At 43.0% G+C, this 26,074-nt stretch overlaps 1 protein-coding gene across 6 annotated transcripts in view; it reads left to right on the forward strand.

The window, feature by feature from the left end:
- egfra (epidermal growth factor receptor a (erythroblastic leukemia viral (v-erb-b) oncogene homolog, avian)) overlaps positions 1-26,074 on the forward strand; it is a 285,503-nt gene that overhangs the window by 168,659 nt on the left and 90,770 nt on the right. For all 6 annotated transcript variants that reach the window (XM_063044026.1, XM_063044027.1, XM_063044022.1 and 3 more), the window contains exons 3-4: positions 10,139-10,325; positions 18,804-18,932. In XM_063044026.1, coding sequence (XP_062900096.1) covers positions 10,139-10,325; positions 18,804-18,932 — 316 coding nt within the window. The remainder of the gene's footprint in view (positions 1-10,138; positions 10,326-18,803; positions 18,933-26,074) is intronic.

The following is a 26,074-nucleotide window of genomic DNA, read 5'->3' on the forward strand; positions in this document are numbered from 1 at the left end:
TTCCTGTCCATATATCTGTCCAAATTAACTTTAAACGACAACATCGAACCTGCCTCAACCACTTCTGCTGGAAGCTCGTTCCACACAGCCACCACTCTCTGAGTAAAGAAGTTCCCCCTCATGTTACCCCTAAACTTTTGCCCTTTAACTCTCAACTCATGATCTCTTGTTTGACTCTCCCCCATTCTCAATGGAAAAAGCCTATCCACGTCAACTCTATCAATCCCCCTCATAATTTTAAATACCTCTATCAAGATACTTCAGATACTCCAGACTATACTGCCTACAGTTTTTCATTTGGTCTGCTTCTGCCATTTTCATTGTGGATGAATGATTACAGTCAGTCATCCATTGTTTAAGTCCAACCTCAAGCATTGTGTTCAATAAAGGGGAAAGACAACATAGCTCAGGCAAAACCTAACTCTCTGCCTGAAGGTACGTAAAGTGAGGCAGTCATATCTCGGTTGGGTCATAGGCTAGAGTGTGATCAACACCATTCAAAAGATCAGATTCTGAACTTCACCCAGTAGAATTCCATACCCTAATTCACAAGATTCGCATCACTGCGTGATAAGCGTATGGAAGTCATATTAGATAACACTGTACTATAGTAGTGAAAGCAATAATGTGCGGACCAGGCCCGGAAATAATAAGCAACACACATAAAAGTTGCTGGTGAACGCAGCAGGCCAGGCAGCATCTCTAGGAAGAGGTGCAGTCAATGTTTCAGGCCGAGACCTTTCGTCAGGACTAACTGAAGGTAGAGTAAGTAAGGGATTTGAAAGTGGGAGGGGGAGGGGGAGATCCAAAATGATAGGAGAAGACAGGAGGGGGAGGGATGGAGCCAAGAGCTGGACAGGTGATAGGCAAAAGGGATACGAGAGGATCATGGGACAGGAGGTCCGGGAAGAAAGACAAGGGGCGGGGGGACCCAGAGGATGGGCAAGGGGTATATTCAGAGGGACAGAGGGAGAAAAAGGAGAGTGAGAGAAAGAATGTGTGTATAAAAATAAGTAACAGATTGAGTACGAGGGGGAGGTGGGGCACTAGCGGAAGTTAGAGAAGTCGATGTTCATGCCATCAGGTTGGAGGCTACCCAGACGGAATATAAGGTGTTGTTCCACCAACCTGAGTGTGGCTTCATCTTTACAGTAGAGGAGGTTGTGGATAGACATGTCAGAATGGGAATGGGATGTGGAATTAAAATGTGTGGCCACTGGGAGATCCTGCTTTCTCTGGCGGACAGAGCGTAGGTGTTCAGCAAAGCGGTCTCTCAGTCTGCGTCGGGTCTAGCCAATTTATAAAAGGCCACATCGGGAGCACCAGACGCAGTATATCACCCCAGCCGACTCGCAGGTGAAGTGTTGCCTCACCTGGAAGGACTGTTTGGGGCCCTGAATGGTGGTAAGGGAGGAAGTGTAAGGGCATGTGTAGCACTTGTTCCGCTTACACGGATAAGTGCCAGGAGGGAGATCAGTGGGGAGGGATGGGGGGGATGAATGGACAAGGGAGTTGTGTAGGGAGCGATTCCTGCGGAATGCAGAGAGAGGTGGGGAGGGAGAGATGTGCTTAGTGGTGGGATCCCGTTGGAGGTGGCGGAAGTTGCGGAGAATAATATGTTGGATTCTCTCGTATCCATTCGCCTATCACCTGTCCAGCTCTTGGCTCCATCCCTCCCCCTCCTGTCTTCTCCTATGATTTTGGATCTCCCCCTCCCCCTCCACCTTTCAAATCACTTACTCACTCTTCCTTCAGTTAGTCCTGACGAAGGGTCTCGGCCTGAAACGTCGACTGCACCTCTTCCTAGAGATGCTGCCTGGCCTGCTGCGTTCACCAGCAACTTTTATGCAACTTGTTGCTTGAATTTCCAGCATCTGCAGAATTCCTGTTGTTTCCGGAAATAACAAGATTTCTTCAGATTTTTTGCTCTCACTCCATCCTCCCGCCACCCTACTAGGAATAGGGTTCCCCTGGTCCTCACCTACCACCCCACCAGCCTCCGGGTCCAACATATTATTCTCCGTAACTTCCACCACCTCCAACGGGATCCCACCACTAAGCACATCTCTCCCTCCCCACCTCTCTCTGCATTCCGCAGGAATCGCTCCCTACACAACTCCCTTGTCCATCCGTCCCCCCCATCCCTCCCCACTGATCTCCCTCCTGGCACTTATCCGTGTAAGCGGAACAAGTGCTACACATGCCCTTACACTTCCTCCCTTACCACCATTCAGGGCCCCAAACAGTCCTTCCAGGTGAGGCAACACTTCACCTGTGAGTCGACTGGGGTGATATACTGCGTCCGGTGCTCCCGATGTGGCCTTTTATATATTGGCAAGACCCGACGCAGACTGGGAGACCGCTTTGCTGAACATCTACGCTCTGTCCGCCAGAGAAAGCAGGATCTCCCAGTGGCCACACATTTTAATTCCACATCCCATTCTCATTCTGACATGCCTATCCACGGCCTCCTCTACTGTAAAGATGAAGCCACACTCAGGTTGGAGGAACAACACCTTATATTCCGTCTGGGTAGCCTCCAACCTGATGGCATGAACATCAACTTCTCTAACTTCCGCTAAAGCCCCACCTCCCCCTCGTACCCCATCTGTTACTTATTTTTATGCACACATTCTTTCTCTCACTCTCCTTTTTCTCCCTCTGAATATACCACTTGCCCATCCTCTGGGTCCCCCCGCCCCTTGTCTTTCTTCCCAGACCTCCTGTCCCATGATCCTCTCGTATCCCCTTTTGCCTATCACCTGTCCAGCTCTTGGCTCTATCCCTCCCCCTCCTGTCTTCTCCTATCATTTTGGATCTCCCCCTCCCCCTCCAACTTTCAAATCCCTTACTCACTCTTCCTTCAGTTAGTCCTGACGAAGGGTCTCGGCCTGAAACGTTGACTGCACCTCTTCCTACAGATGCTGCTTGGCCTGCTGCGTTCACTAGCAACTTTGATGTGTGTTGCTTGAATTTCCAGCATCTGCAGAATTCCTGTTGTTTAAGATTTCTTCAGACCAGATTTCTCATGGTATGCCAGCTACAGAAGGGTCACATTGCTTTTCAACAACTATAATGTGCTTCAAGCAAAGTCTAAGTAAATGCTTGTGTTGGCAAGAGAAGAGGTGATCACTTGATCATTGTAATCAATTATGAGGCACTGAAGATCAAATGCTTAAAATAAACAATTCATTTCCTAAATTAAACCTGTAATCCCTCAGCTGCCCCCCCTTGTTACCGAGCACTCTCTCTCTCCACCCCCCCCCCACCATCACCTTTATCTTTATAGAATATAGAAACTCCCAGCACCCCCAGGGAGTCGATATCACCCACTTTCGGAACTACTGGTCCAGAGGCAAATTCATGTAGAATAAATGTTATTGAATATGTTTGGCTGTCTGCGATGCCTGTGCCTGAAATGTTTACAATTTTACTATTCCCTTCTTCCCTTGCATGGAAAATAGGGTGAGGTTATTTTTATATTTAAGAAATTGCAAATGTTATAACTCAGTTTGCCTGTTATAGCTCACTTCCTCAGTTTCTAAACCTCTTTGTCTCTGTTTTGATGTTCACCCCAGATGATAATGTTGCATCTTAAAAAAAACTTACTTTCCTTATGAAGACAATGCAAATCGGTGGTCAAGGGACATGACACACAATCACTGTTAAAAATATTACAATTTCGCTTTTATGTGCGAGTTATAACATGGAAAATTATTGTAAAAATGTAATACACTTATTGAAGGCTTAACGTTTGCCTGGGAAATGTCACGCCTTAAACAGCCCCTGAACTTTTTACTGAGTCTTGCAACAATGCACTTCTAAGAAAGATAACTACTTACAGCTTCATGTGAATGTAGTGTTGATCACTATTTAATTTCCTTGTAATCACTTCTGCATTAAAAAAAACAGTAACCAGTAATTCAAGTTTGACAACATAACTAATACTGGAAAGTATTCTTATGAATAAACTTCAAATTAAAATTGGACTAGCCTAATTTGTGTTCACAAGATGATGCATTTTCAACTAAATTCCTGATTTCCCTGGGGTCTTTTTTCCTTCTTGCTCTGTTGTGGCTCAATTTGGATGATCTGTCATCTGATCCCCTTGCTCTTTGGTTCATGATTCCACTCCATATCAATTTCACATAGCAGGTTGTACTCTAACATTGCAATAATTGCAATTGACATTCAACATTTTAGCTCCAGTTAGCATATTTAAGTTTGCTGTCAACATCACTGTTGTCAAAATCAAAGGTGGTGATGAATTGGCATATAGGAGGGAGATTGAAAGTCTGGTTGAATGGGGCCACCAAAACAGTCCCTCACTCAATGTCAGCAAAGCCAAAGAGCTGATTATTCACTACAGGAGAAAGAATCCAGCCCCCATTAGGTGATCGGAGGTGGAGAGGATGAGCAATTTTACAAACCCCATTTCCAGAAAAGTTGGGATATTTTCCAAAATGCAGTAAAAACAGAAATCTGTGATATGTTAATTCACGTGAACCTTTATTTAACTGACAAAAGTACAAAGAAAGATTTTCAATAGTTTTACTGACCAACTTAATTGTATTTTGTAAACATACACAAATTTAGAATTTGATGGCTGCAACACACTCAACAAAAGTTGGGACAGAGGCATGTTTACCATTGTGTTACATCACCTTTTTAATAACACTTTCTAATCATTTTGGAACTGACGATACTAATTGTAGTAAATTTGCAATTGGAAATTTTGTCCATTCTTGCTCGATATAAGACTTCAGCTGCTCAACAGTCCGTGCTCTCCGTTGTCTGATTCTCCTCTTCATGATGCGCCATACATTTTCAATAGGAGATAGATCTGGACTGGCAGCAGGCCAGTCAAGCACACACACTCTGACTCTACAAAGCCATGCTGTTGTAGCCCGTGCAGAATGTGGTCTGGCATTGTCCTGCTGAAATAAGCATGGACGTCCCGGGAAGAGACATCGCCTTGATGACAACATATGTCTCTCTAAAATCCTAATATACGCCTCAAAGTCAATGGTACCTTCACATACATGCAACTCACCCATGCCGTGGGCACTGATGCACCCCCATACCGTCACAGATGCTGGCTTTTGCACCTTTCGCTGATAACAATCTGAATGGTCGTTTTCATCTTTGGCACGGAGAACTCGACGCCCGTTTTTTCCGAAAACTAGCTGAAATATGGACTCATCTGACCACAGCACACAGTTCCACAGTCTTTCGGTCCATCTGAGATGAGCTCTGGCCCAGAGAACTCACCAGCATTTCTGAATAGAGTTGACGTATGGCTTCCTCCTTGCGTAATACAGTTTCAAATTGCATTTCTGGATGCAGCGACGGACTGTGTTGAGTGACAATCGTTTTCTGAAGTACTCCCGAGCCCAGGTGGCTATAATTGTCACAGTAGCATGACGGTTTCTTAGGCAGTGCCGCCTGAGGGCTCGAAGATCATGCGTATTCAACAGTGGTTTCTGACCTTGCCCTTTACGCACTGAGATGTCTCTGAATTCTCTGCAATCTTGCATTGAGAAATATTCCTTTTGAACTGACAAACAATTCTCTCACGAATTTTGGCACAAAGGGGTGAGCCACGACCCATCTTTGCTTGCAAAGACCGAGCCTTTGATGGACGCTACTTTTATACCCAGTCATGATACCTCACCTGCTACCAATTAGCCTGCTTAATGTAGAGTCTTCCAAAACGGTGTTACTTCTATATTCTGTGCACTTTTCAATCTTATTTTAACTCTGTCCCAACTTTTGTTGAGTGTGTTGCAGCCATCAAATTCTAAATTTGTGTATATTTACAAAATACAATTAAGTTGGTCAGTAAAACTATTGAAAATCTTTTCTTTGTACTTTTGTCAGTTAAATAAAGGTTCACGTGAATTAACATATCACAGATTTTTGTTTTTATTGCATTTTGGAAAATATTCCGACTTTTCTGGAAATGGGGTTTGTAAATTCCCTGGCGTTATCATATCAGAGGATCTCTCCTGGACCAGCACGCAAATGCTACTTGAAAGAAACCTCTACTTTCTTCGAAGTTTGCGTAGATTTGGCATGTCTTCTAAAACGTTGACAATCTTCTATAAATGCACAGTGGAGAGTATTCTGACTGATTGAATCATGGCATGGTATGGAAACACCAATTCCCAAGAGTGGAAAAGCCTACAAAAAGTGATGGATACAGCCCAGTCCAACACAGAAAAATCCCTCTCCACCTTTAGGTACATCTTTGAGGAGTGCTGAAAGTAGCACACATTATCAAGGATGCCCAACACCCAGGTTGTACTTTTCTCTTGCTGCTGACATTGGGATGTAGATCGAGGAACCTTAGGTCCCACACCAGCAAGTTCAGGAACAGATACCACACTTCAACCATCATACTCAACTTTGCTCACCTCAACACTGGACTGATTCAACAGTACCTTAAGATGTGTGAGCAAAATTAGGTCACTCAAGATTCATCATTTATTATCAAAGAATTTATAAATTGTACAACCATGAGATTTGCTTGCTGTCACAGGTAGCCACAAAGCAAGAAACCCGAAGAACCCAATTAAAGAAAAAAAAGAATAAAAAATATCAACACTCAATGTGCAAGGGAAAGAAAAAAAAAACATGCTAACAATTGAAGTGAACAACAACAGAATTCCAAACCAAAACTGAGTCCTCTGATCCGAACCCTGGAACAGCCCAGAGTTGGCCCAAAGCCTTGCTTATTAGTTCATCATATTAGAGGGCGCTGGGGCAGTCTTCATAGCCTCAGCACCATGGAGATGACCATCGTGGAAAACGAGCAAAGTTGTCTCTCATCCTGATCGACAACCTGTCTTTTCAGTCTATCTGGGCCAGTGTTCAAATTGACCAAACAACAGAACAGTGAAAGGTTCCGGCGTCCTGGAGAGAGGAGTGAAGATCGCGGAGAGTGAGCAAAATTGGCTCTCACCTCCGATCTGGGCTGGCATTTAAAATGTCTAAGCAGTGTATTGCACCTCAGACTAGGACCCGGCTGCAGTGAAAGGCTCTGGGCCTAGACTATGTCGCCCAGTGACTCACTCCAGGCCCAGACTTCACAGCCCAGCCTGAAGCTGCTCTCAAACTCTTACAAATCAGCTCGGCACCCAAATCAATCCAACCTCACAACTTGGCTAGTTGAACGAGCATCAGAACTTCTCTGCCCGGGCCTCAACTTCTTTTGGTGCCCAGAGCGATGCAGCCTCACTCCCAAGTCTGTTCTATGGGCATCTGAACTCCAACTGCAATGATTCTGCAACACATCATTTCGGCTCATCCCCCAAACTCACCTCGCCATCGCTTGCCCCTTCGCTGTTTGTGGCAATAATTTAACACAATGTACCTTAGAAAAGGTTTTCTTAGTGATATTTTTAGCCAGATTTCTTAGCTATTTGACTACCAAAAGCTATCACTCACGTTTGGTAGCGATATCTTAACCTGAAGTTCATTTGGGCTATTGAGTCTGCTCAGTTATTCTATCATAGCTGATTTGTTATTCCCCTCAACCCCCTTCTGCTGCCTTCTCCCCTTAACCTTTGATACCCTTAATGATCAAGATCCTATTAGTGTCCACTTTAAATATATGCAATGACTTGGTCTCCAGACATCTATGGCAGTGAATTTCACAGATTCACCACCTCTGGCTAAATAAATTCTTCCTATCTCTATTCTAAAAGGGATGTCCGCGTATTCTGAGACTGTGTCCTCTGGATTTGACTCTCCCGCTTTTGGAAGCATCCTCTCCACATGCACTCTATCTAGGTCTTTCAATATATAGTAGGTTTCAATGGAATCTTACCCCCCCCCCCCCATTTTTCTAAACTCCAGTGAGCACAAGCCTTGAGCATCTGTACCCATAAGTTAACCCTTTCATTCTCAGGCTTATTCTCATGAGCCTTTTCTGGACTTTCTCTGCCAGCACATCCTTTCTGAGATGAGGGGCCCAAAGTTGCTCACCAGATTCCAAGTGCAGTCTGACCAGTGCCTCATAAAGCCTCAGCATTACATCCTTGCTAGTCCTCTCAAAGTGAATGCTAATATTGTATTTCCCATCCTTACTACCAACTCAACCAGCAAGTTAACCTTTAGAGAATTCGGCACTGGGACTCCCAAGTCCCTTTCCATAATCTGATTTCTGATTTTTCTTCCTGTTTCTAAAATAGTCCACACCTTTACTCCTTCTAGCAAAATGCAAGGCCATACACTTCCCTAAACTGTTTTCCATCGTCCACCTCTTTGCCCGTTCTGCTAAGATGCCAAGTCCTTCTGCAGGCTCCCTGCTTCCTCAGCACTACCTGCCCATCTTTGTATCGTTCCACAGACTTGGCCAGAAAGGTTTCAATTCCATCATCCTGATCATTGACATAGAACGTGAAAAGGAGTGATACCGACACCAAACACTGCGGAACACCACTTTTCACTGGCAGTCAACCGAAAAGCCCCCCTTTATTCCCACTCTTTGCCTCCTGCAAGTCAGCTAATGTTCTAGCCATGCTAGTTCATATCTTTCCTGTAATCCATGGATTATTACCTTGTTTAGCATCCTTATGAGCAGCACCTTCTCAAATCATGACATGGTAATGTACCGTGTTGTATGACATGGGTGATCATGGTCTTTCCATGACTGTGATTGTTCTTGGCAATTTTTTCTGCAGAAGTGGTTTGCCATTGCCCGCCTTCTGGGCAGTGTCTTTATAAGACGTGTGACTTCAGCCATTATCAACACTCTTCAGAGATTGTCTGCCTGGCATCAATGGTCACATAACAAGGACTTCCACCAGCTGCTCATACGACCATCCACCACCTGCTCCCATTGCTTCAAGTGACCCTGAACGAGTGGGCTAAGTAGATGCTACACCTTGCCTAAGGGTGATCTGCGGGCTAGCGGAGAGAAAGTGAGCTTTACACCTAATTTGGTAGAGACATCTCTCCACCCCACCACTCGAACCTTGTCAAAGGCCTTCGGAAAATCCAAGTAAGGAACATCCACTGACTGTCCTTTGTCTACCCTGCCTGTTATTTCCTCAAAGAACTCCCAACAGATTTGTCAGACAATATATCCCCTTAAGGAAACGATGCTGACAGGCCTATTTTATCATATACCTCCAATAACTCTTTGTTCTCAGTATTTTGATTTGCGTGTTTATTATTATTTGGTGTTTTTTTTCTGTATTTGTACAGTTTGTCGTCTTTTGCGCATTTTCTCTTTGTCAGTCCCTGTGCTTATCATTGATTCTGTTGTACTGCTTTGTTCTACCATGCATGCCTGCAAGGAAATGAATCTTGGTAGCGTCTGGTGAAATACATACTATGATTATTAATTTACTTTAATCTTTGATATACAGCAGATGCAAATAGAGGCCTTCTACTTTCACTTAAGTTTCAGATGTTTTTTAAACCGAACACTGCACATGTCATATCTTCTGAGCATTAAACCAGCATTTATTCACCTCGGCTAAAGTTAGTTTCAGAGATCATTTAAAAAATTTTTTTTCACCTTTTGCTATACCACTTGCACATATCCTTCATTTTTAAAAAATTAATTGTTTTAACACATTCTTGCTACCTAATTCCATTATAAATGACAATGAATTATTAAAGTGATGAATGGAGACAAGGTGTCATTTTAAACTCTGATAATGAGTCAAATGTTTCTCAGTCAATGTATAGATAGAATTATTACACTTTACTCAGGATAAGGAAGGATAAAATTAGCATAATTTCCTGTTCTGGATCTGAATGCAGTGATATTTTTGGAAGTGTCCATGTGTGGGTGTCAAAGGAAAACAGCATGATGACTTCCAGTGAAGGTCCTACAGTTGAATAGCTTCCCGTGTCACAAATAAGTAATGGGAACTTTCTGCAGACTGTCCAATGCACATTGTGCAGGAATTGACTAAGAAATCTATGCCTGGAAGATGACAGACAAAAAAAATCAGGAAAATAAATTAACAATGAATGCACGTGAATATTCCATGTTTAAAGTTTGTACATCTGTATAATATAAATTGAAATGAATATGCCAGAGGCTCTAGGATGCCTCCCAAAATCCTGATAATTTATTTTAATACCCTTATCACATGATGAATGTTCTTTTCATTTGCAGAGTATTCAGGAAGTATCAGGTTATGTCCTCATAGCCCTCAATAAAATTTCAAGGATCCCTCTGCAGAATCTTCGGATTATCCGAGGCCACCAACTTTATGACGACAAGTATGCACTAGTCATTTTATCGAACTACGATCAGAATGGAGTCAGTGGGCTTAGTGAGCTGCCCTTACAGAATCTCACAGGTTGGTTTATTGCCTCTTCGTATGCTAACTAAATTGTGTCTTTTTGCTTAATGTTTTAATTTTGGAGAATCACTGGAAGCTTACAGTTTAAAACGAGGCACATATTGTCCAGGTGAGGTCTGTGCAAAGCAATCCAATCCCTTTTCTTCTTGTCACTGTGCATTCTTCCCTCTCAGGTACCTTATCCAGTTTCGTTTGAAATACCATGATTGAATCTACCTTCACTACTCTCCCAGGCAGTGTAGCCCACATTCCAGCTACTCACTGCACACAAGTTTATTCTTTCCTCCCATTTCACTTCTGGTTCTTCTGCCAACCATATTCAACCTGTATTCTCTTGTTCTTCAGCCTTCCATTTGTGGAACTGATTCACCTCTAACTACTCTGTCCATAACCTCCCATGAATCAATTGTTCAGGAATCCCCATAATTTGGCAACCAGCTTAACTAGTGCTCATTTTCATGCTCCTATTAACAAAACAGGACTCTGGTTCCTGTGCTCCCATTAACATATTCCCTTTATTCCAGCAGGACCCTGGTTCCCATACACAATTTAGTGCCTGAGCTCTGGTTCCCATGCTCTGATTAACACAGTTAGGTCCCAATTCCTACATTCCATTTAACATGCGAGGACCCTCTTTCTTTCCCCCCAAGGTGCCTTGATATGTACCAGGTTCACTTTTTTAAAAAAAATTATGCCAATCTGTAACAGTTTGAAAAAGTGAATTGTAAGTATGTTAGACTATTAATGTCAATGATATCCAACACATCTGACACAAAATGTGTCCGGAAAAATCCATCAGTCATTATTGCACCACTAAAATCCCAAGCATGACATATTAAGAGTATTTGTATATAGCCACCCCCTTCAAGTTCAGGGAGTAGACTGCAGCTTCTCTAGTCTATATGTATGTTAAGCCCCACATCCCTAAGGTCATTATATGTATTTTTTCTCCATTCTCTCCAAAGCCTTCACACATGTTGTGCCAAGACTTGGATACAATACTCCAGCTGTCGCAAAACCAAAGTCTTATCAAAGCTCATCGTGCCTTTACTCTTGTAGCTTCTTCCTCTACTTAAGAAGCTTCTTCTTAACATATCCCTCGCTTACTGTGCACCTTCACTTTTTTTCTACCTTCAGTTTTCCATGTACCCATGCCTCCTCTGGAATTGAGATAGCTGGCTTATATTGACTGTCCGTGTTCTTAATACTGGTCTGACACTTTGTATTTTTCAGTGCTGTGTTTCATCTGTCACTTGTGAGCATGTTCTACCAGCCATTCACTGTTCACTTCCAAATCTGTCTTCTGAAAATGAGTGACTGTCCTGTGCACTCAAGTCCAAGTTGTGTGGCAAAGACGAGGTCACATTTGTCAGTCATATTGCAGTAAGCACAGAAGTGTCTTGGTCTCTATTTGGGATGGAGAAATGGGGAGAGGTGAATGGCTGCACATAGAGAGAAACGTCAGTATGAAGAGAAACCACTCACAATTAAAGACATCTTATAATCATCAGAAAATAAGAAATAGAACTAAAAGTAGACCACTTGCAACCCCCACTACCACTCCAGTCACCACCTACTTTATTCATTAATATCATGGCTGACATTTTACCTTAATTCCACTTGATCTCTACCTTCCCAATTCCCCTCATCTCCTAGTCTGTTCCTATGAGTGTGTAGTTACCGGTTCATTCAAACAGGTGCTTTGGCCCATCTAGTCTGTGCCGAACTATTAATCTGTCAAGAGCTATCGACCTGCACCTGGACCATAGTCCTCCGTTACACCGCCCCCCCCCCATGCATATACCTATCCAAATTTCTATTAAATGTTCAAATGAAACCCGATCCACCTCTTCTGTTGGCAGCTCGTTCCACACTCTCACCTTTCCCTAGTGAAGACGCTTCTGCTCATATTCCCCTTAAACATTTCACCTTTTGCCCTTAATCCATGACTTCTACTTCTAGTCTCACCCAACCTCTGTGGAAAAAGCCTGCTTACATTTTTTACATTAATTATGTCCCTCATACATACGTACATACACCCACACACACCCCCACGCCCCCACACCTGAGTCTACATCCAAATCACAGAAAACTTGGGTAATATTTTTCGGACACAGTGGCAGGTTCTCCCCTCTCCAGTAGCGTAGCAGAGCGATCCTCAGCAATCAAAAGGCTGGCAGCCGTTGCTCATCCTCCACACTCGCTTCAATCTCCCTCGTTGCTTTAATCGCCAAAATGGAGTCGAACATCAGCTTGCGTCCCACAGCCAGCCCACCTTGAGGTTTGTGTATGCTGCCTCTGTCTCCCAGAATCCCCTTGGAGACTACAGAGCACTGGAACATCCAAACAGTCTCCAAACAGCAAATCACAGGCTCCAACAGATCCAAAATCAGATCCAAGACAAAAAATAAATGTGAAAGACATTAGGAAGACAGAAGATGTTGACCAAAAGAGCGTTGTACTCAGACACCATCTTGACTGAAATAGTAGCTCCTAGCTTGCTGAAGGAGTGAAATAATTTCCTTTTCACTCCTGACTGTTTCTGGCATCTCCAAGCCTGAATATTTGAAACCACAGTGAGCAAAACAATTCTGAATTGTCTTGCTGCTTATTTGTCATCAACTATCAGTGACAAAAATCACTGCCTTTTGAACAGAAACACAGCAACTGATGCTGTTTTAAAAACTGTCAGCTCCAAGCGTGGGGAGGTCTTTATCAACCACACAAGTGCATGCAACTAGCATTAGTTAGAAACTGGTCAGCAACAATCTCCTCTCCTGATTGAGTAGCATAGTGTCCCAAATAAACAAAAGAAATCCCAGCTATTTTCTCGATTTGTTTTTGTTCCTTAAGAGTTGTCACAAATAAGCGGCTGTCCCAATTACCTGATGGCTCTATTAACTGGAATCCGCTGTACTTTAACTTATGAAGGGTGATGTGCCAAATGCTCTCTTTACAACCCTATCTACCTGTGATGCCACTTCCAAAGGATTATGTTCTATATTCCAGGACCCCTCTGTCCTATCCCCTACCACACTCCTCAGTCCCCTACCACTCACCATGCAAGGCCTACCCTGGTTTGGCCTCCCAAAGTGCAACATCTCACATTTTCTTACATGAGATTCCATCTGCCATTTTTCAGCCCTTTCTTCCAGCTGGTCCAGATCCTGCAGCAAGCTTTATTAGTCTTCCTCACTGTCCACAATGCCCAGATCTTGGTGTCATCTGCAAATTTGCTGATCCAGCCTACATTATCATCCAGATCGTTGATGTAGATGACAAGCAACAACAGACCCAGCACTGATACCTGCAGCATACCACTAGTCACAGGCCTCTAATCAGGGAGGCAACCATCTACTACCACTCTCTGGCTTCTCCCACAAAGCCAATGTCTACTCCAATTTACTGGCTCATCCTGAATATCAAGCGACTGAACCTTCTTGGCCAATGTCCCATGCAGGACCTTGTCAAAGATCTTGTTAAAGTCCATGTAGACAGCATCCACTGCCTTAACTTCATCAGCTTTCCTGGTAACTTCCTCAAAAAGACTCTTAAAATTGATTAGGCACCACTTACCATGCACAAACCCATGTTGACTCTTCCTAATCAGTCACCTGTTTATCCCAAATACTTGTGTATCTAGTCCCTAAGATAACTTCCAACATCTTTCCCACTAAAGCTTGATCTTTCAAACTTTCCCATTTATAGCTGGCCGTGAGAGTAACTCAGTGTTGACAACAGTGAGCAGTATCTCCTAAACGGCAGAAAGAAGGTGTGTGCCAGTGGTCTGAAATTGCTTCTCCAGGAGTTATCACTTAGAGGACAGATTGCAATCCAGCTGGGTGATGGAGAGCTTTATACCTGTGTTTCTTGAAATAGAAACTTTATTCAGACAGTTGGCTAGCTGCCTTTAAAAGAAACGTAAATCAGCATCTTATCTAAAATGTTCAGCTCTGCAGTATCACCTGTGAGGTAATGTTTAACTGCTGCAGTTCCCTGTACTGTCCACTCGTGTGTTAATAGTCCTGTGTTGCTAATGCCTATCTGGATAAGAACCATTTTTGATGTATTCAACAAGCATTGGAGCTAAGGGCAACCCAGCAACCCAGCTGGTTGAGATGCTACCTCATGGTTCCAGCAACCCAGCTGGTTGAGATGCTACCTCATGGTTCCAGCAACCCAGCTGGTTGAGATGCTACCTCATGGTTCCAGCAACCCAGCTGGTTGAGATGCTACCTCATGGTTCCAGCAACCCAGCTGGTTGAGATGCTACCTCATGGTTCCAGCAACCCAGCTGGTTGAGATGCTACCTCATGGTTCCAGCAACCCAGCTGGTTGAGATGCTACCTCATGGTTCCAGCAACCCAGCTGGTTGAGATGCTACCTCATGGTTCCAGCAACCCAGCTGATTGAGATGCTACCTCATGGTTCCAGCAACCCAGCTGATTGAGATGCTACCTCATGGTTCCAGCAACCCAGTTCAATCCCATCCTCTAGTGCTCTCCATACAGAGTTTGCACGTTCTCCCAGTGACGAGATGGGGTCTTCCCTAGATTGTTCTGTTTTCATCACACATCCCAAAGAGATGTAGAGTGTAATAGTTAATCGGTGGCTATAAAGTCCCCCTAGTGTGTGTGTGTGTGTGTGTGTGTGTGTGTGTGTGGGGAGGGGGGGGGTGTAAAATCTAGGAAGTTGATGGGATTAGTTTGTCAGATGTGTTCAGGAAATTTTTCTTAAGCACTACATAGGAGTCCCAACAAGAGAGTGTGCAATACTTGATCTACTATTAGGGAATGAGACAAGGCAAATAACAAGTTTGTGTAGGGGAACATTTTGCATCTAGTGATCACAATGCCATTAGTTTCAAAGTATATATGCAAAAAGATAGGTCTGGTCTGCAGGTTGAGTTTCTAAATTGGAGAAAGACCTATCTTTATGGTATCAGAAAGGATCTGGCAAGGGTAGATAGAGACAGGCTGTTTTCTGGCAGAGGTGTACTTGGTAAGTGGGAGGCGTTCAAAAGTGAACCTTTGAGAGTATAAAGCATGGATGTGCCTGTCAAGGTAAAAGGTAAAGATAATGGGTGTAGGGAACCTTGGGTTTCAAGAGATATTGAGACCCTGGTTGAGGAAAAACAAAGGGAGGTGCCTTGCAGTCATAGGCAGGTAGGAACAAATGAGATGCTTATGGAGTATAAGAAATGTAAGAGAACATTAAATAAAGAAACTAGGAGGGCTAAAATGCAGCTAAAAGGCTGCTCTAGCAGGCGAGGTGAAGGAGAACCCTGAAGAGTTCCACAGATATGTTAAGAGTAAGAGGATTGCAATGAACAAATTGGTCCTCTGGAAGATTGGAATGGTAATCCATGTGTGGAACCAAAAAAAATTGGGAAGATCTCAGCTGCACTTTTTTTTGCATCTGTATTTGCTCAGTAGATGGGCACAGTCTATCGAAATAAGGCACATTGGCATGAACTTCATGGACTCTGTACAGATTACAGAGCTAAAGTTTACTGTCTTGAGGCAAATTAGGGTGGATAAATCCCCAGGGCCCGATGAGATGTTTCCTTCGACCCTGTAGGAGGCAGTGCAGAAATTGCCGGGGCCCTAGCAGAGATACTTAAATCATCCTTAGTGATAGTTGAGATGCCAGACAATTAGAGAATAGCCAATGTTCCGCTGTTTAAGAAAATAAGAGCCAGTGAGCCAAACATCAATAATAGGAAGGTTACTGGAAGGTAGTCTAAGGGACTGGATATATAAGTATCTGGATAGACATGGACTGATTAAGGATAGTCAGCAGGGTTTCGTGTATGGTAGGTCATGTCTAACCAATCTTGTAGAGCTTTTTGAGTAAGTTACCAGGAAAGTTGATGAAGGCAAGGCAGTAGATGTTGTCTACATGAACTTCAGTAACATGGGAGACTGGTCAAGAAGGTTAAGTTGCTCAGCACACAAGATGAATTAGTAAATAGGATTAGACATTGGCTTTGTGGGAGAAGCCAGAGAGTGGTAGTAGAGGTTGCATCTCTGACTGGAGGCCTGAGATTAGTGGTGTGCTGCAGAGATCGGTGCTGGGTCCTTTGTTGTTTGTCATCTATATCAATAATCTGGATGATAATGTGGTAAACTGGATCAGCAAGTTTTCAGATGACACCAAGATTGGGGGTATAGTGGACAGCGAAGAAGACTATCGTGGCATGCAGTGGGATCTAGACAAGCTGGAAAAATGGGCTGAAAATGGCAGATGGAATTTTCTGCAGACAGGTGTAAGGTGTTGCATTTTGGTAGGACCAACCAGGGTGGGTCTTGCACAGTGAATGGTAGGGCAAAGAGGAGTGTGAGAGAACAAAAAGATCTGGGAATACAAGTCCATAATTCATTGAAAGTGGTGTCACAGGTTGATAGCATCATGAAGAAAGCTTTTGATGCATTGGCGTTCATAAATCAAAATCAAAGAGATGGGATGTTATGTTGAAGTTATATAAGACATTGGTGAGGCCTAACCTGGAGTATTGTGTGCAGTTTTGGTCACCAACTTACAGGAAGGATGTAAGTAATTTACAAGGAAGTTGCTGGGGTCTGGAGGGCCAAATTGCTGAGGTTGGGTGGGATTAGAATTAGATGTTGTAGGTTAAGGGTGAAAGGTGAAAAGTTTAAAGGAAACATAGAAAACTTCTTCACTCAGAGGGTCATGAGTGTGTGGAATGTGCTGCCAGCACAAGTGGTGCATGTGAGCTCAATTCTAACATTTGAGAAGCTTCGATAGGTATTTGCATGGTAGTGGGTATGCAGGACTATAGTCCCAGTGCAAGGTCAATTGTAGTAGGAAGTCTAAATGGTTCAGCGTGGGCTGAAGCAGCTACTTTTGTGCTGTACTGTTCTATGACTCTATGAATGTAGAGAGAATGATTAGAGGGACGCTAATGGGAGAATGGTGTTGCTTCGTGAACTGGCATGAACTTGATGTGCCAACGTAGCCTCCTTGACTGTACGGTAGGTGTGGGAGTGATAACAAGAAAAACTCCTTCCAGAGTGCAGAACATCTGATTTTTTGCGGCTTGGAATCAGTAGGTTAAACCTTGTTGATTTCCTGTTTGTAATGATCTTCATTAGTGAATTAATGTCTGTGAAAATAGAGCACTACAATGTTCAGCTCGTCTCAGGGTAAGTTGTCCGCAAAGATATAGGCAGAGATGGGGAAATATGAGAAAAGGACAGGAGACAGTAAGTATGCTTGCAGCTGTCCACCATTTCTTCCCTCTCCTCTAACCTTTCCAAAAGTATTGACTGAGACCAAGAGACTTACCTGGTTTTTGTAACAGGTAGGCTTATGTGCATGCTAGAAGCATTCCAAGTTTGTTTCTAGCTTTAGCTGATTAACTAATGCTAGTCAAGCCTGAGAAGTAATTTATGGGAGGGAAAATTGGCCAGCACTGCTGAATTCATGAGCAATATTAACTGCACGTCCAGTCTGTCAATCAAGTTAATAGGTTTCTGAGATGCCAGGTGGAGAACTGATGTGCCTCTAGTTGTGTGTTCTGCTCTGGGATTTAGCGCACATTCTGGGTCGTCGAGCATCATTCCACATTTGGTACAGACAGACACGCTAACCGTAGCAGGTCTGGATACCGTTGAAAGTGCCTCATGGTCTTTGTGAAAAATCAAGCCAAGGGCCTGCACTGTGGGACCAGTGGGAAATTATTTGTTCCCTGTGTTGGGTACATCCCATAGTTCCTTAGATCTGGATAATTGTTTGCACCTGTGGCTGCTGGTTCCAATGAACATTGGTGTAATTTTTTAATGCTTTTGTGCTAGCTTTATGTGGTTTTTGTGGATGAGGAGTCTGGCTTTTCTGATGGAACTGTTCATGCAAAGAATATTTGAATTGTGATGAGCATCAGGTTTGGGGTAAGTGACTCAGTACCAGTAGCTGAGGAGATGGTATGTCTCTTGACCACACACATAGAATTTATGGTTGGTAAAATCAAGTTCACCTGTGTTCCCTGCAGGTACTTACTCTCAAACAGCTTACTATTCAGTTCACATGTGTAGTGGCAAAGCTGGACAACAATACCTCATCCTGGAGCATGTGGTAATCTAGGGTAAAGTTCAAATCCCACTATAGTCATTCTAGAATTTTAACTTATTTCATATTTAGAAATAAAATATTCTAGTAATTTGATACCAATAAAAAGTGGCTGTGAAGTTGTTGGATTTGTATTAAAAGCCTAACTAGCTTACAAATTCCATTTCAAGTGAGGAACATGTTATTCTCCTGATTCACACCAGCATAGTTAACCCTGATATGTCCTTTGTACAAACTACTGAATTCTTACCAAATCACTTCAGGAGAATGAACGTTGAATAGGTATAAACATGACTTTGCCAGAAATAACTGGAATTGAATATATTGTGATTTACAATCATTTTGTAGCCATGCTTTGAGTGACATACTTTTTTTTTTACCTTTCAGAAATTTTATTCGGCACAGTGAAATTTACTTCAAATCCTCAGCTTTGTTACTTGCAATCGATTCATTGGGATGATATTCTAGAAGATAAGGAGGCGCCTAGTCTAACCGTTAATTTCACTGCAGCAAATTGTAAGAAATAAGTCCACTCTTACCAAATGATTATGGTGCTATTCAGTAGGTTATCATAGTAAAACAGAAACCTAGTTAAGTTTATAACTTACAAGCTCTGTATTACAGATGTTCAGTAATTTGATGATTTTGTTTTACCCTGTTAACTGTTATATACACATTTTATTTTCTCATCCATCTACATGTGATCATTAGTGACTACATTGAGTATAAATTTCTGCAAATGAAAATAGATTACAACTTTGTCTTTCACACCAGAATCATTTATACTCTTGTAACATGAAGAATAAGCTACAAAATCATGAGGGGGACAGATAGGGTAAATGCATGCCGTCTTTTTCCCACAGTTGGGAAATCAAAAACTAAAGGACACAAGTTTAGGGTGAGAGGGGAGAGATTCAATAAGAACCTGAGTGGCAACTTCTTCATGAAGAGGGTGTTTAGAATGTGAAATGGGCTGAAGGGCCTATTTGCGTGCTGTATTTTTTAGTAAGCTGTCAATGTTTTGCTTTCTGGCTTTTCCCCTTAATGGAGAATTGCAAAACCAAAAAGAGGAGTTTTTTTAAAAATTTGTCTGGTCTCTCCTATGTACAGTGGTACTCCCAGGCACTTCGTAAGGATCATGGATGATGAGAATGGAGAAGGTGGAAAGTGCGGTTAATCAATAGGATCTGCAGGAGAATGGGTGAAAAGATGTCAGTGGTGGGTGCGTGATATATAAAAGGCCAGTATAGGTCAGCGGTATGAGAGACCATGTAGAAAATTGTGGAAGAAACTGTGGGTCACATAACAACATTATGGCTGTGGATGGAGTGTATTTTGTTAAATGCAAAAGATCACCAAAGTGTTGGGTATGCTGGCTGGACCAAGGGGCAGTGTCTGTTCATTATGTTGGATGTTTATAAATCTATTGTTTGGAACAGTTAAAGATTGGAAAGACAACACTGAGCGTGATGCAGGGCAGCGGTTCCCAACCACTGGGCCGTAAAGCATGTGCTACCGGGCCACGAGGAAACGATATGATTTGGCAGTATGAAACAATATGAGTCAGCTGCACCTTTTCTCATTCCTTGTCATGCCCACTGTTGAACTTGAACACACGCGAGGTCATCAGTCGGTTATTAACCTACAACTACTCGATGAGTAAAAAAACAAACATCGCTTGAGAATACCTCTGGAAGAGGTGGTAGGGGACATAAAAGGCCTAACGATGATGATAATGCAGAAACAGCTGAGGCCGAGACTGCAAAAAAAATGAAAGCTTCCTTCAACAGGAAATACGACGAGTTGTACATAAGATATAGCTTAAATGCGACCGGTGACTTGCACGCTCCAAGCCCCCTGTGTGTGGTATGTGGAGACAAGCTGTCTAATGAGGCAATGAAGCCCTCAAAGCTGCTTCAGAACCTTGAGTCCAAGCACCCTGCACTTAAAGGCAAACCCATTAAGTTTTTTGAGTGGAAAAAATGTGAGCAAGCGGAATCAGAAGCAAGTGCTGAGAGCCACCACCTCCACAAATACATAAGTCTCCCTTTCATTGACTACAGCTCTGCCTTTAATATCATCATTCCAAATAAACAGATTCCTAAGCTCTGGAACCTGGGCCTTAGCACTCAGATCTGCAGCTGGATCTTCAACTTCCTCACAGACAGGACCCAGGCTGTAAAGATAGGGGACAAGCTCTCCTCTACAATCACTCTGAGCACCGGTGCCCCACAAGGCTGTGTACTCAGCCCCCTGCTGTACTCACTGTACGCCCATGATTGTGTAGCCAAGTTTCTATCAAACTCAATATATAAGTTTGCTCATGACACAACAATTGTAGGCCATATCTCGGGTAATAATAAGTTTGAATACAGAGAGGAAATTAAGAACCTGGTGGCATGGTGCGAAGACAATAACCTATCCCTCAACGTCAGCAAGACGAAGGAATTGGTTGTTGACTTCAGAAGGAGTAGCGGACCGCACAACCCCATTTACATCGGTGGTGCGCAAGTGGAACAGGTCAAAAGCTTTAAGTTCCTCAGGGTCAATATCACAAATGACCTGACTTGGTCCAACCAAGCAGAGTCCACTACCAAGAAGACCCACCAGCGCCTTTACTTCCTGAGAAAACTAAAGAAATTTGGCCTGTCCCCTAAAACCCTCACTAATTTTTATAGATGCACCATAGAAAGCATTCTTCTAGGGTGCATCACAACCTGGTATGGAAGTTGTCCTGTCCAAGACCAGAAGAAGCTGCAGAAGATCGTGAACACGGCATAGCACATCGCACATCACACAAACCAATCTTCCATCCTTGGACTCACTTTACACCGCATGCTGTGGGAGCAGTGCTGCCAGGATAATCAAGGACACGACCCACCCAGCCAACACATTTTTTGTCCCTCTTCCCTCCGGGAGAAGGCTCAAGAGCTTAAAGACTCATATGGCCAGATTTGGGAACAGCTTCTTTCCAACTGTGATAAGACTGCTGAACAGATCCTGACCCGGATCTGGGCCAAACCCTTCAAATATCCGGACCTGCCTCTCATTTTTTTTGCGCTACCATACTTTCCCTTTTCTATTTTCTATTTATGATTTATAATTTAATTTTTTAATATTTACTATTTTTAATATTTAATATTTGTAATCCAGGGAGCGGGAAGCACAGAATCAAATATCACTGTGATGATTGTACATTCTTGTATCAATTGTTTGGTGACAATAAAGTATAAATGCTGCCGCTCTGAGAGCGTTGTACTTAGTGGCTAGCCGTATTGCTAAGGCTAAGAAGCCTTTCACTGTTGGTGAAGAATTGATTCTGCCTGTTGCCAAGGACATGTGCTGTGAACTGTTGGGAGATGCTGCAGCTAACAAGATGGCACAGCAAGTTTCAAGGAGTATCGATGACATAGCGGAGGACATCGAAGCACGGCTGTTGGAATGGCTTAACGAGTCACCATGGTATGCTATCCAGGTCAATGAGTCTACCAATGTCAACAACAAGGCAATACTGCTGGTTTATGTGCGATATATATTTCAAGACGATGTGCACGAGGATATGTTGTGTGCACTGTTGCTGCCAACTAACACAACTGGGGCAGAACTATTCAAGTCTTTGAATGACTGCATGTCAGGCAAACTGGACTGGTCATTCTGTGTTGGAATATGCACAGACGGGGCTGTAGCTATGACTGGACGGCTGTCTGGTTTCACTACCCGAGTCAGAGGTTGCTCTTGAATGCCAGTGTACACACTGTGTCATACACAGGGTAAAGCTGGCCAGCTGAAAAATATCACCTGATCTTAACAGAGTGTTGAGTGACATTGTTGAAGTTATCAATCACATCAAAGCAAAAGCCCTGAACTCACATCTGTTTGAGTAGCTTTGCGAGGAAATGGATGCAGAGCACAAACGCCTTCTCTTACACACTGAAGTTAGGTGGTTATCGAGGGGGAGAGCCCTGGCCAGGATTTTTGAGAAAAGAGAGCAGCTACAGAGATTTCTTTAAAGAAAAAGGTCACCACTGACAGCACACTTCAGTGACGAGGAGTGGATAGCAAAACTCGCTTATCTGTGTGACATCTTCATCCTGCTCAATGAACTCTGTTTGTCACTTCAGGGCAGAATGACAACTGTCTTCATGTTGGCAGATAAAGTGTTTGCTTTCAAAGCCAAACTGGAACTGTGGGGACGGCAAGTAGACAGGGGCATATTTGACATGTTCCCAACATTAGCTGGGATTTTGGGAGAGACTAAGGCTGCACAATTCTTCTCACAGCTGGTGCGTGATCACCTCTCTTCGCTGTTGACAGAATTCCAGTGTTACTTCCCAACCGCAAATGACCCAAGACGTGCAAAGGAATGGGTCCGTGACCCATTTGTGAATGTCCCCGGTGAATCATCCATGTCAGCGCAGGAAGAAGATCAATTCCTCAAGCTTGCAAATGACGGCGGGCTGAAAAGTATGTTTGACATAACATCTCTGCCGACATTCTGGATCAAAGTCAGGGCTGAATATCCTGAGATAGCCACAAAAGCACTGAAAACATTGCTTCCATTTCCAACATCATATCTCTGCGAAGCGGTGTTTTCTGCAATGAATACAACAAAAACTAAATTGCAGAATAGACTGGATATAAGGAACCCCCTTCAAGTATCACTGTCTCCCATCACCCCTCGATGGGACCGTCTTGTTGCAGGAGAACAAGCCCAGGGTTCCCACTGATTCAGAGATATTGGCGTGTTGCATTGATTTTATATGTTCATATGAGGAAAATATGCGGTGTGTTTAATACCCAAACGTTACTTAAAATGTTATGCTATCGACTTATAAGTGACTTATAATTGACTTATCACTATATTCATGCGAGGAAAATATGCACTGTGTGTTTAATATTAAATTCATTAGATAAACCCTTTTAGAAACGAAATTGAGTGTATTAGCCACTTAAAAGGTGACTTATAGTTGACTTATCACTGATATTCCAGTCATGATTAACACCACCCCCCCGCCGCCCCCACCGTTGGCCGGTCTGCAAAAATATTGTCAATATTAATATTAAACCAGACCGTGGTGCAAAAAAGTCTGGTGACCCCTGATGCAGGGTTAATATTAGAACTGGCAGCAGGTTCATCCAGCTTCAGTGAAGGTGAAATTTTTGTTGCCGGCTGAATAAGAGGAAATCTTTTTGTAGACGTATGGATATTAGTGATCTGTGGGATGGGATCCAACAACCGTCAAAGTCTGTTATAGAAAATACTGGACAAAATATTATGTTAGATTGATAATAAATTGAATAATGAAATGTGTCATCAGGACAAGCCAAGATGATAAGGAAACAAAGCTGTTGAGTGCATGTGATGAAGTAATTCAGGGATTAAAACTGTGCAGATGTAACTACTTCTTTCCATAGGACATTTGAAATGCATTCAACATCAGAAATGATTCTGAAAACAATATGCTCTTAATTATAAACCCTTATTTCAGTGGCCACTTTATTAGGTACACCTATACACCTGCTCGGTCTTCCAATTATCTAATCAGTCAATCACATGGCAGGGACTCAATGCAAGAAAGCACGCACACATGGGTCAAGAGGTTCAGTTGTTGTTCAGACCAAACATCAGAATGAAGAAGAAGTGTGAACTATGTGACTTTGACCGTCGAATGATTGTTGCTGTCGTACGGGGTGGTTTAAATATCTCAGAAACTGCTGATCTCCAGGGATTTTCAAGCACAGCAGTCTCTAGAGTTTACAGAGAATGGCGTGAGAAACAAAAAACATCCAGTGAGCAACAGTGGTGTGCAGAAGAGCATTTCTGATCCCACAGTATGTCAAACCGTGAAGTGGATGGGCTATAGAAGCAGAAGACCACAAACATACACTGAGCGGACACTTCATTTGGTACAAGAAGTACCCAAAAGCAGGAATAGTGGCTAACGGTCTAGTAAGAGAGGTGATGGGCCACAACTCCTTCATTACAGGTGTAAAAAGAATTAAAAGCAGATAACAGCTTCATACTCCAATTCAGAGTATTAGTACTGTTTTCATTTGTAACATACTGTATGTAATTGATGTGTATTTCAAGAATTTGTTATATTACATGGTATGGCTTCAACTCATTCCAACAAATAATTCTCCCGGCTGAGTGTTACTGCCTTCAAAATATGTTCTCTAGTTTGCCCTATCCCTGTTTATTAGCTTATTCAGGTAGCAATACACAAGAGGCTCCAGAAATTATAACTTGCTTCAAAGATCATTCCACACTCATTTTGGAAAGTGGTGACTGCAAGTGCCCAAACTTGCCTCACATCTGCAAGACATTGGGTCTCATTTAGGTGCAGTGTTTTCCTACCCTAAATAAGGTCTCAATTGCAACAATTTCTTAAATTTTAACAAATTGATATTATTCTTAAGGGTTTTTTTCACTGCTTCTGAAATCAATCCGAATAGTAGTGTAGCAGGAGTCTCCAACCTTTGTTGCACCACGGACCGGTTTAATATTGACAATATTCTTGCAGACCGGCCGACTGCGGGGCTGTTAATCATGACTGGAATATCGGTGATAGATCAACTATAATTCACTTATCAGTGGCTAATACACTCAATTTCATTTCTAAAAGGGTTTATCTAACAAATTTAATATTAAACACACAGTGCATATTTTCCTTGCATGAATATGGTGATGTCAATTATAAGGGGGTTCCTTAGGTCCAGTCTATTCTGCAATAGATTTTTTGTTGTATTCATTGCAGAAAACTCTGCTTCGCAGAGATATGATGTTGGAAATGGAAGCAATGTTTTCGGTGCTTTCGTGGCTATCTCAGAATATTCAGCCTTGACTTTGATCCAGAATGCCGGCAGAGATGTTACGTCAAACATACTTTTCAGCCCGCCGTCATTTTCATGCTCGAGGAGTTGATCTTCTTCCCGCACTGACATGGATGATTCACCGGGGACATTCACAAATGGGTGATGGACCCATTCCTTTGCACATCTTGGGCCATTTGCAGTTGGGAAGTAACACTCAAATTCTGTCGACAGCAAAGATAAGTGATCGTGCACCAGCTGTGAGAAGGACGGTGCAGCCTCAGTCTCTCCCAAAATCCCAGCTAATGTTGGGAACATGTCAAATATGCCCCTGTCCACTCACCGTCCCCACAGGTCCAGTTTGGCTTTGAAAGCAGACGCTTTATCTGCCAACTTGAAGACAGTTGTCATTCTCCCCTGAAGTGACAAATAGAGTTCATTGAGCAGGTTGAGGATGTCACACAGATAAGCAAGTTTTGCTATTCACTCCTCGTCACTGAAGTGTGCTGCCAGTGGTGACTTTTTCCTGAAAGAAATCTCTGTAGCTGCTCTCTTAACTCAAAAACCCTGGCCAGGGCTCTCCCCCTTGAAAACCATCTGACTTCAGTGGTAAGAGAAGGCGTTTGTGCTCTGCATCCATTTCCTCGCAAAGCTGCTCAAACAGACATGAGTTAAGGACTTTTGCTTTGATGTGATTGATAATTTCAACAACGTCACTCAATACGCTGTTTAGATCAGGTGACATTTTTCGGCTAGCCAGCATTTCCCAGTGTGTGACACAGTGTGTAGACTGGCATTCAGGAGCAACCTCTGACTCGGGTAGTGAAACCAGACAGCGGTCCAGT

The sequence above is a fragment of the Mobula hypostoma genome, chromosome 3 (genome assembly GCF_963921235.1).
Source record: "Mobula hypostoma chromosome 3, sMobHyp1.1, whole genome shotgun sequence".
Classification (NCBI taxonomy): domain Eukaryota; kingdom Metazoa; phylum Chordata; class Chondrichthyes; order Myliobatiformes; family Myliobatidae; genus Mobula; species Mobula hypostoma.